Here is a 12,504-nt window from a genome sequence, read left to right as displayed (position 1 = left end):
GATCAGTCTACATTCCTACCCTCACCTGTGGTCACAAGTTCTGGCTAGTGACAAAAAAATAAGATTGCAGATATAAGCAGTGGGAATGAGCTTCCTCCAGAGGGTGTCATGTGGGAGGGACTTGGATTAGAGCCAGCAGTCTTCTGTTTTGAAATGTTCAAATTGAGGAGCAGGCTACCTCTTGGGTAGCCAGGTGTTTCAGGCATGACCTAGTATCAAAAATTAAACTAAGAAGAAGGAAGAAGAAGAATAAAGTGGGCTTTGGAGTGTCAAGTCTTGGTTCTAGAATGACTTTGAGAAATCTGTAGTCACAAATATCCAGTTTGGTTTCCAATATAAATATCATGCATCCCGAGAGGGGTCGGTCTTGGTATCAGCCTACCCGATGAAAAAGAAATGAGAAATAAAATATTAAAATATAAAGAATTTGGAAGATGGAAAACAGACAAAGGTTTAATGGGTCAGTCTGGTGGATTCCATGAGCTTAATGGTTGATTAATCAATAAGCTGGTGTAGTTGATACCAAGGAACGGGGCTGAAATATTTATTAGGTTCCTGCATGAAGTCTTTCACTCTGGTGCCGTGTCTTTCTTCTTCTCTGACTCTTTGTTCACTTTCGACTGAACGCTATCCTTGTTCCATCGATTTTCACAAATGAGCCAAAATGATTGCTGCTGATGCTTCAAAGGAATAAGAAATGCTGTCTTGTCATTTTAGAACACATTGTTGGACACTATCAGTTCAAACGAGCCAATTTTAGCAGTATGTTGCTTTCTATGATGAATATTGCAGCAGCGTTATTATCTGACAGATCGTGCGCTGCTTTTTCACCATATGCCCTTGCTTCTCTTCCCTTTATTGGAATTTGTTGAAATATCACTGATATTTTACACACGCCTTCGCTGTGTGGTATACGAGCCGTTCTCGCTACCCCATCTAGCACAAAGTTTGATGGCTTTGCAGAACACCATTGGTCCGTAAACACTTAAGATGAATGCAGCTCTATAATGTTGCAGTGCCCCTCACGGAGTGCTATTGTATTGTACAAAAGAGTGTGCAGGGCTTAGACAGTGAAATGTACAGTGCAATGTAGGGATTATTTTGATCCCTAGGCCCACTGCACTGGAACTACCCATGCACTTTTTGCTTGCACCCTGACTCCATTACCTATTGATTTCTTCCTTTCAGAAATACTCTGCAAGGTCAGAGAAACCTTTGAAGTCATCAGTCTTTTCTACTCTTAGTTTCTGTTCTCTCCTCACTCCAAGTGTTTTCCTTCTTGTTAGTCTCTTCAGCGAGTCCTTCTCCTTACTCTGTCAGTCATGCATGCCCATCATGGCTGCGACTACGTGAGCTGAACATTCTGTTCTCTGAAGAACCAATCAGGGGAGAATAATTTAAGGGCATAGAGGCGCACACCGGGGGAAGAGCAAAAGCATGCCATCGCCAACAGGGTTGTCGGATTCCACCCGACATGAACAGTGAAGCCACAGGGGAGGTAAATATAAAGAGCAGTGCTCTGTTTCAGTTTCTGTTGTATCATCCAATGATTTAAGTACAAAATATGCCACGGTGCTACAAATCCAGGTCAGGATTTGAACTACGATTAACCTGTAGATTATGAAAAAGGGGGAAAAAACAAGTGTTCTTTTATTTATTTACCTTTAAGTTAAAATTAAAAGACAGTTGTCACATAGGTGATTAGCAGAAGTATACTTTTTAATAAAAATGTCGAGCGTTATGTGCAATTGCATATATCAGACAACAAAAAACAGAGACATGTTTGTTTTTTTGTGCCTGTGTTTGTGTGTCCTCCACCTGTGAGCTTCAGTGTGAACCAGGCATGTTTTTCTGCAAGTGGTAGTCTTACTTCACGAAATCTGCTCGACTGCTTACCCCATTCGTTTTCATTTGTGCTGCTCAGCTGAACACTGGAACTAAGTTTGGAAGCCACCGAACGCCCTGTCTGCTTTTCGTAAACAAACTTCTACAAAGGCTTAGAGGAGCGAGAGAAAATTTGGCACAAAAGTAAAGCAGTAAACAGTGATGACAGAAGGGATGAAGGCAGGATGAAATCGATGCTTATACAATGTAAATTGAAGAGTGTAGCAGAGGACCTGAAATCAATCAGCATTACCTGGATCAGCAGCGGTATTTAAAGTTGAACTGCTAATGCCCGGGATATATGGTTTTGTGTTGCCATCTCTTCCACTCTAGTTTGATGTGTCTAATTAAGTTTTTGCATTTTTGCTTCATAAACAGCTTGGCTTAGGCTATGGTGATATGCAACCCAAAAACACAGCTAAGCACATTAGCTATATCTGTCCAGCCAGCTGTGTTTGTCCCACCCACCAATTCCCCTTCATAAGCTTGCCCTTGATGTGACTTTTAAGTTAATTTTGTGCACAGACGCTGGGTTGGAAGAATCCTAGCCAGCTGGATAAGTGGTAATTAGGATTCACATGAATCTCAGAGCAATAACATTTCTTTCTTATGTATAGAAATAGAAAAGAAAATTGGTAAAAGAAGAAACACCAGTGTAAATGAATACAAATAGATAACAAAGGATTATGTTTCCTTTGTTTGTGGCCAGCAGAATCTCACTTTAACCCCCAGCGGGAGCGCGTGTTTTTGTTTTATTACTAATCTTTTAATATCCCTGAAAGCTACAGAAGAAGACTTTTATGAATGTGATATGCTGCACAAAATGAGATTTGGGTGTTTAGGGACTCTGCTGGCCAGGTAAACAAAGGTTTCCCAGACTATAGACACATAGATCGGGCACTATCCCAGCTTCCTCCCGCATCCAGAGGATTACATTTCATCCTGGAGATGGGTGCTCCAAAGCCTTGTGGTTATTGCGCCTTGCCCTCCGTGCTGCTACACATAATCGCCACAGCTTGAAAGAGCTCATAAATCAGGCTACCGCAATAAATTGTAGAGGGAAAAATGTGCACCCCTGGCATTTGAAGCAGCACATTGCCAGCCTATGAGCGAGCCAATTCTACCCACCGCATTCAACACAGGGAAACAAAACACATAGAAGGTTTGGTGGCTTTCTTTGACATTTCTAGCATGCCCACTCACTTCCTCCTCCCTGTGTGTTTGTATGTGTGGGTTGCTCCATCCTTCTGTTGTTTCCAAGTGTTCATAAAATGTATCATGCTACTTCCTCACTGGCATGCGTCTCTGTTATTTACCAAAGCATCATAACAATGTCTTAGTTGTAATTCTTAGATTTTCTTTTCTCTGTCTTTAGTAAATACTGTTACAATGAGAGCAGCTCTGATTAGAAGCCAGATTTCCAAATGCCAGCTTTACTTAAATGCTTATTATTGGAAGGGAAAAATGCATCCAGTAGGTAATTTTTTTTTTTAAAAAGTCTCGAATAGGGAAACACAAGTCTGAAACATTGTATTTTATAATAATATAACTCAGTAATGCAAACTGTAAATATAGCAACCATGGTTCTCTTGCAGCAATGTGTGTGTGTGTGTGTGTGTATTTCCTGGTTGGAATCCGACTTCTACAGTAACTTTGCAGGGTCTTTTCTGATGTCTTTGCTTGTATCTACCTGTTATCTTGCTTTTCTTCTTCTGCCAGGGAAGATCAATGAGTTTGAGGTAAAAAGCTAGGGCTTGGTGCTTAACTGAGGTTGCCAGGCATTGATGTTCTGCAAGCTCTTCACTCAGTCTCAGGGCTGTCCTGAGAGATAAGGCCCATGGCCTGCTTAGGCTGATCAATGGCAGAATCCATACAAACCCTCTCCCACACGATTTACTTTCTTTGTCATTAACTGATTTTTTTTCTCTCCTCTTATCAGTACTCTTTGGTCAAGATCTTACCCATTATGTGTCATAATTGTGGAAATGGGAGTATTAGCAATGCAGAACAAAATGGGCTACCTTTAATGATTCTTTATCCGTAAGCAACTGTTTGAACATTATATAATATTGAATGGCTGTGTGTCTTTGAATGTTAGAACACGCAGGTATAAAGTTAGGTCTTGACATTTTTGGACAATGACAATTTTTAACTGCAGTAGATATGAAAAGGAACAAATGCAAATGAAATACAGACTGTCAGCTTTTAAATTATCATGATCATACATAAGCTGTTATTTTTTAATACTTTGAAGAAATCTTTTAGAGGCAATGACTATCAAGCCAAGGAACCATGGATGTCACCAAAATGAGTTTTTCTCCATTGTGATGTTTTGCTGAACCTTTTCCTGCATCCGTCTTTGGTTATTGTTTGATCATGGGTTAATTTCCCCTTAGTTTTACCTGTTTACCAAGTGAAATGTCTTGTAGATCAGGTTGAAATCAGATGACTGACTTGGGCAACTGAAAATATTCCGTTACTATTGGATCTCTATTTGCACTGTCCAGTCGGTTATGCTTAATTAGGATGCATCTGTTTAAAATGGATAGCCCTAAACACTTTGGGATAACTTTGGAATATAACCAGTAAGAACTAGTGACCCGTTGCCATTGGAAACCACTAACTTTGCTGTTTTTTTTACAGATGATTATGTTTCTGATAATAAGCCATAACATCCACATTTTTTGTGTCGTTCTGTTACAGGCTAATCTGATCACCTGGCAGATGAAAAGCTATGTTTTGACGTGTGTGTGTTTATTTGGCAAAGTCTAATTTGGCCTTTCTTTCGGTGAGACTGATCATTGGTTTGTACCTTGTGCTGAGCCTTTTTGTTTCCCTTATTAAGTCCTGAATATTGTGATGGGAATTTTCTTTAGCATATGACCGATGCTGTGATCATTACTGTTGATTTCAAATAAAATCTAGACCTTATGCTGTTGAGTTCACCATTGTGTTGTTTTTCACAGAATGTGCCAAACTGTTGATTTGGCCAGTTCTAGAGTTACCGGTATGTTACATTAAACTGCTTTAAAGTGGATAGTTCAAATGCATTTCAAGCCTCTGAAAGTAGAGGACTATGGTTTAAGAAGTGTTTTTGTTCAACACTTCGAAGCAAAGATAAAGCGTATGCACTGATTTTATTCCTCTTCCTGTGTCCTGATTGTTTCATTTTAAATCTATCATGGTGTTCTAGAAAGGAAAAATTGTGTAAGTGTCACAAAAACACATGGACCTAAGTGTAATACAAGCACTGTCTCCTAGTGAAGGTCTCTCCTTTACCTTGTTCATCACAGCCAAGGCAAATGCTGTCATAAAACATGATGTCTGAAAGATTTCTGCACCGTCTCTGCATCATGCACACACTAATTCATTGTTCTGTTTTTCACCACTTCCCCCAACCCTTATATCTTTAGCTAAGGTCAAGTCAAAGTGTTCTCCTACATTCTTCGCCTGCGCTAACGGTGTCCACTGCATCATTGGACGCTTCCGCTGCAACGGCTTCAGTGATTGTCCTGATGGGAGTGACGAGGAAAACTGCAGTAAGTCTCACATGACACCCAGATACATGGATCTGTGGCCAGATGATGCCATGTCTTGTTTATATCAAAGCAGATCTAAGCAACATATGGAATATATATGTTGTATGTCTTATGTTCCTCTGGTGGAGCTTCATCAAATCTGAGAAAATAACCCTGACGTCACCATCAGAGTTATGTTTAATGGGCTTGGAGTCTATAAATTTCGAACAGGTTAAAGGAAAAAAAATGCAGGCTCCATTGCTTGGAGAGATTAATACACACTAAAAACTAAAGTATAAATATCTCTCTGCTAAACAGCCCTTTTAAAATTATAGCAGTTTTAATGTGGGTTTTTTTTTTCTTCAGCAAAATTATAGGGTGCAACTAACATCAGTCTGAACTAGAGATGGACCGATCCGATATTACGTATCGGTCCGATACTGACCTAAATTACTGGATCGGATATCGGAGAAAAATAAAAAATGTAATCCGATCCATTAAATATCACGAAAGCACCTCACAAAACTTGCAACACACCGTAACTCACCTCAGAATGTTAGCACGTCGGAGCAGTATGCATCACGTGATAGAGCGGCTGTGGCATGCGGGACCTGTGGTGGTCTGGATAGCATTTGGAGCTTCGCTAGCAACCCGGCATTTCATCTCCGACAAAGTTATCCCCGAGAGAAGTAAAGCAAGTGTGTGAGTCCATCTCTGAATGTTTGTAAAGCATTCCTGCGTTAAGCTTAACAAGCGATATATGGAGCGACTGCCTCTTCTTGCTGCTACTTCAATCATGAAACTGCTTAATGATCATCTGATCGGCTTTTCTGTCGCGAGTCCGTCTCTCTGGTTTGTTTTTGGCTCACTTTGCACCAGAAAGAGGAAACCAGTGGCTGAACAACAGCAGCACGTTTAAGCTTGATCAGCTGTTGTTAGAATGTATTTAATATTACTTTCTACTCCAGGATCTTTTTCTACGTAGCTGACGCTGGTAACTGAGCTGGGGCGGATCTAGCAAAGTTTAGCCAGGGGGGCCGATAGGGCATTAACAGGGAAAAGGGGGCACAAAGACATACTTTGCTTTCTTATTCTCATTTAAAATGTCTAGCTTTTAATAAATAATTATCTGACACCCAAAGTTTTAATTTGATGCAAAATGAATAGAAGTCAATTACTGTATATAGTGACTATTAAGTCTAATATATATACCCTAGTAAGCTATAGTACTTTTTCCTTTGGGAAGGTACCATCTGTGCAGTCTGCAATTTTGTTGAAGAAAGATGTTGAATCTATTTAATATTTCTTGAAAAATAATTGATTTCTGTGCATTTTTTTTCACACTGCATCAAATTAAGGTTGATTACATCGATTAAGCATCATGAGGTGGAGCGTGAGGGGTGGTTCCCTATTTTTTTATTTTTTTATTTTTGTTGTTGCTGGGAGTTGGAACCCTATTAGTTAGGTTGCTTAATATTTACGCTAAGTACTCTTTAAAATACCAGAATAGGGAGGATGGTGTAGGTTTAAGTTTATTAGATTGATCAGTATTGCTGAACTATGAAATTTTTTTTTTTTTTGCATACAGGTATAACAGAATAGCTTTAGTGTAGTTGTTGTTTTAAACTTGAGTATGAACTTATACAAAATGCAGCAAGATATTTAAAAAAACAGTTTTGTTGATTAAAAAACACTATATCGGATTCATATCGGTATCGGCAGATATCCAAATTTATGATATCGGAATCGGTATCGGACATAAAAAAGTGGTATCGTGCCATCTCTAGTTTGAACTACAAATATGCTTCTGCAGTAAACTGTAAAATACTTTTGCTTAAGCTTAATCGATTTGCCACACCCCAAAAATTTCAGTTAGTTACAATAATAATATAAATGCATCTCTGTATGACAAATTAGAAGATTCAGAGCGACTGCCCTTCCAGTGTCTGTGTCTAATGCGTCTGGAGAGTCCATTCAGTTTAAATGTTGACAAACTTTTCCGTCTGTAATCTGTGTGATTATGGGATCTTTTCCATTAGATATACAGCACTGTGCAAAGGTGAGAAAAATGCTGTAAACAAAGAATGCTTTCAAAAATGAAAGTGTTAATCTTTTATTTTCTTCAATCAATAAAATGCAGTGAATGAACAAAAGAGAAATCTAAATCAAATCAATATTTGGTGTGACCACCCTTTCCCTTCAAAACAGCATCAATTCTTCCAGGTACACTTGCACACAGTTTTTGAAGGAAGTCAGCTGGCAGACATCTTGGAGAACTAACCGCAGATCTTCTGTGGATGTAGGCTTCCTCACATCCTTCTGTCTCCATGTACTGCCAGACACACTCGATGATGTTGAGATCAGGGCTCCGTGGGGCCATACCATCACTACCAGTACTTCTTGTTCTTCTTTATGCTGAAGATGGTTCTTAATGACTTTGGCTGTATGTTTGGGGTCGTTGTCCAACTGCAGAATACATTTGAAGCCAATAAACAGTCATTTATATTTCTGAAAGCATTCTTTGTTTACAGCATTTTTTCAAACCTACCTAAAACCTTTGCACAGTACTGTATGCTGCCAACAACCTCTATCTATTCCTCTTTTGTGGGGAGGTCTGGTTGTAACAAGTGTCTGGTTAGAGCTTTCCTACCAGCTGATATCAGGACACCAAATAAATACTCAGTCAAAATATACATTTCTATTTAAATGAAAATCGGTGTTTCCCAAAAAAAAGACATTGAACTGGAACGGTATGTTACTTTGATAACCACGATTAGCTTCATGATTTCCACAGAGCCTCCAACACTCGGACTTCTCTGTTGAAATATTAACTTTCTGCCTTGGAGTAATAAAAAAAAACTTATTAGGCATTTCCACCCAAATTCTCTCCATGTATAAGAATTTAGAGCAGCTAGACTATTCCTCTTTTGAGATTACAAAATTTCTTGCTTTGTTTTCTGTGGATTAAGTTGGGGTTTTTTGTATAAACTTGATATAATGCCCCTGTTCTTAAGGAAGTTACTCTTAACATTTCTTTAATCACTGAGTCATCATTATGCATGTGTTTTTTATAGTTTGGTCAAAGTAGTAGCGTAGCTGAAGATATCTGTAGAAATTTTGCTTGGAGGGCTTGTAAGTTTTTCAGGGTCGATTTATCTGTTAAAGAATACAGGGTTGTAATACTCTTTGCAATCCAGGTATTAAATCTGCAATCCATCTAGTTAGGTTTAACATCTGGATCATGTGCACACTATTTAAATACCTTCACTTTATCCTGTAGGTTATATTCTTCTCTGACTAAGTTCCACATCTTGATGTAGCTGTTTTTATAGACAGGTTTCCACCATGTGGCTTCAACAAACCACGCAGCATTTCAGAAGCTGTGCTTTTTGTCTGCTCTGTCCAACTTTTTACAAGCACTTGACAGGTTTTTAAAACCTTGACTGCTGTACCAGCCCACGGTTTATTCAGACTTTCAGTTATGTAACTTTGCAAGATCTCACTTCACTTTTTTCCCCCCTAAAGTTCCTGACAGTATGTGTCTCCTGCAGTCATAAATAAGCTATAATCATCTTCTCACTTCAAAATAGGCTTTTCTGGCGAAAAAATGTTCTTGAGAAAGGGTGCTGGAGCTGGATGAGCTGCACAGGAACTGGTAGAAAGTTGCACTGCATTTCCAGGATTAATCCCACCTGTACAGGTGCCTTATTGAGTTTAAAGTGGTTTGCAGGAGATTCCTGATACGTCCTGTGGAAGTTGCACTTTATTCTCAGCAGAATAAACTCCCACAAATTTATGTTGTCAAAAGTTTGATTCTTTCTGATCATTTTTAACACATTTCTGGGTTTTTGAAGTCTGTCATATTCGCACAACCTATGTGCCTTAAAGCTGTCTTTGGTGTGTCTCTACTATGGTAAAGCAGGGTTATGAAATACCAAGCTGACTTTACTGTCTGGAGTGATCTGCTCTGTGAAACTTCCATCAAAGCTGTGAACCCATGTATTTTTAGTGGAGAAGAGTGGCGATCCATTTTTGTGAGTCTTCTGAAGTATGCTGTGGCACATGGTGGGCACAATCAGCTTCAGTGGACACAGCACTATCTGGCACAGCTATCCCTGCTAGACTTTTAGTTACATCACTACTTTGAGAGGGGAAAAGTTATTCTATAAAGAGTCCAAGTTCTGCAGAGTTGCTGTGTCTCAATAACTGAATTTTGCACATCTGTATATTATAGTGTTGACAATATCATTTTTATGCATTGCTCATAACTCCATGGTTATGCATCATTTTATCTTTACTGTTTTACATCTTTTTAACAATGTAAATATTGTTGTCCATCTTTTACCCTAGTGTTGTTGTAGTAGGTGTACAAGGTGTACAAGATTTGTTTGTTTTTTTAGAGTATAATTGGCTTTCACATGACCCCTTTGCCGCTTTCCCAGTGGGGAAGGTTATTCGAGCCAATCACTCACCATTGTCAGAGGCAGTGTTTCTAGCCTGCAGGGCCCCATGCTCACAAATCTAATCTAGCCATTTAAATGGAGCTTTGCTCTATGCTCCCAGCACATACTGCGTCACAACTGTGTAATTGTCTGGATCTTCTCACAAGATAATTATGCCTCATTTTGCAGAGGCCTGAACAAAGACAAAAACCAGAACGTACTGAAAAAGGAATGGTAGTTCTCTGCAGGACTTTGAATGTTTTAAAAAGGTTTTGTCCTCTCTTTTAAATGACTGATTTTTGATTTTTATCAAACTCCAGACAAACTTGCCGATAGTTCTTAAATGTTTCATATCTTCTGCTAAAATGCCACCATATAATATTTACCTGACTTTAAACAAATTGTCAGATACAGCAGATCAATCTGAGCTGAAAACTTTTCCCTGTAAAGGTGTTTGAGCTAACAGCTGACCCTTTACCTCTGCTCTGATTCGACCACAGCGGAGAACCCCTTGGTGTGCTCGGAGGCTCGCTTTAAGTGTCGAAATGGCCGTTGTGTGGACCGCAGCTTCTTGTGTAATGGACAGGACAACTGTCAGGACAACAGTGACGAGGAGATTTGCTTGACTACAGCAGGTAATGTTTTTTTTTATTATTTAATTTAATTTTTTACTAAATGGAACATCTACTGAGGCATTGAGAATCTAACATACACACAGGATTATCTGGTTATGCAGCTTCAACACACACCTTTCCTGGTAAAATACAATAAAGCATGATTTGTTTCTGTAATCACATGAAAATGAAACAGCTTCAGCAAAGAATTGTGAAATTAGAAACATGTAAGAATATCAGTTATAGATTCCATACAGATGTATGATGTATACACAGTGTTACATATAATATTTACGCACGTTCTAAGCTCATCTATAATATATATGTATATGTTTCATGTTCATTATGGATGCATTTTTGGAGCGTAATGTGCAAACGTGTGAACTGCATCTAAGATATGCAAGCACCAGGTTTATTTAATTATCTTATGAACTGCACATGAATCAAATAATAGGAATGTCAAAAATCAAATGATAGCAGCAAACAAATACCAATCAATTTTACCCATACCATAATTACCCAGACTAATTGTGTGCTATTTATAATAACCTTTTAGAGTGATGAAAGATAAAAACCCTGTGCCCTGTTGCAGATTTGTTATATGGAAAGTGGAGCTGCAATTCAGAATATATCGAAGTATCTAAAGTAAATGTACCTCATTATGTGCAGTAACACTTGTTGGATAATAATTACTGATTTATTGATGTGTTTATCTCTTTAATGTTGAAGCTGTTGAAGATTTAATAACCTTATTGCATGGGAGCTTGAACTATAATATTGCAATTAATCTGCAAAATAATAAGTAACTACAACTTTAAAATAAGTATTGTGGACTACAAAGTATATTATTCGCATCAACATTATAATGGAGTGAAAGCAGAAAGCAGCATAGCATGAAAGTACTTTAATAAAGTACATGAAGTACATTAAAGGAATCGTGTAATCCTTTGGTGTTGTGGCTTTTAAAGAGTAAATGTAGTCCAACGGCTTTGATTCGGGGTGTGCACTGGAGGAGTTAATCGTATACCGAGGGGGTTGATGCCACCCCATTTCCCCCTTTTGGAAACACCCCTGCATCCATGCACGTATCAATTTCAATACAGTGTTTCATTGAATACATTCCTTCACATGGATGCACACATGATTACAACTGTGCATGTGTTTCTTTCCTGCAGTTGTTCAGCTCAGTAAAAGCCATGACTTTTTTGGAGAAAACCTTAATATCATTAACACAAGAGTGAGACACACTTTATTTCAGCCTTTCTCTCTCGGTCTTACTCCACCAATACTAATCTCATTAAAGCTGGTCCTTCATGAAAAAAAGCAATTATTAATCTTAATAATTTTTTCTGTATGCAAGACTAATTCCAAGCACATTTCTGCCTTATCAGAAATATTGGCAGTAAACTTTGCAGCAGATTTCCAAACACGTGGAAGCTTGTAGATTCGCTGTTAAACTGGATAGCAGAGCTGCAGTGTTTAGTCACTCAATATGTCATAAAACTTGATGTTTTGGAGACATCACTTAAGAGATATTCTGCAGTCTGTGCTTTATAACAAAACCACTGACGGATTAAGCTTTATGCCAAAGAAGACATAAGCTGCTGTGATTTTATTCCCACAACACTGGAAAAAAAAACCTCACTGTGCCTTTATTTAACAGAGAGACACACACCACAGCATCATTAGTGTAATGTTTGATGGCAATGTGTCGACTTGTAGTGTAATTCAGGTAGTAGCAGGATGATCCCTGATAGTGAGAATGATGCCTTCTGGTACAGAATGCCTTATTCACTGTCAGGTAGCACTTATATCTGGCATTCTTATTTTCCTGGCACGACAGCCAGCTACTGTCAACACCTCACTTGTTCTTCCACTGGCAAGCCTATGATTTCTGCCAGCAGTCTAATCCTGATGCACGTATAACCACCGGAAACCCAGTGTGGACCTGCTGTCAGGTGTTCTTTCATGTTTTAGAAAAAATAAAATAAAAAATCAGTATATAACTGTCCTGCCAGGATGCTGTTGTCATATTGATTTATACTT

General features: G+C 38.6%; 1 protein-coding gene across 2 annotated transcripts in view; it reads left to right on the top strand.

The window, feature by feature from the left end:
• The window catches only part of ldlrad3 (low density lipoprotein receptor class A domain containing 3), a 93,493-nt gene that overhangs the window by 47,082 nt on the left and 33,907 nt on the right, over nt 1-12,504 (top strand). For both annotated transcript variants that reach the window (XM_085461408.1, XM_085461409.1), the window contains exons 3-4: nt 5,298-5,423; nt 10,345-10,479. In XM_085461408.1, coding sequence (XP_085317534.1) covers nt 5,298-5,423; nt 10,345-10,479 — 261 coding nt within the window. The remainder of the gene's footprint in view (nt 1-5,297; nt 5,424-10,344; nt 10,480-12,504) is intronic.

This window comes from Copadichromis virginalis, linkage group LG7, assembly GCF_057382275.1.
Source record: "Copadichromis virginalis isolate Kocher_CV1m ecotype Utaka linkage group LG7, C_Virginalis_male_GT1.1, whole genome shotgun sequence".
NCBI classification, from domain to species: Eukaryota; Metazoa; Chordata; class Actinopteri; order Cichliformes; family Cichlidae; genus Copadichromis; species Copadichromis virginalis.
Note: the sequence above shows the minus strand (reverse complement) of the source record. Positions and strands in the feature narration are given on the sequence as shown.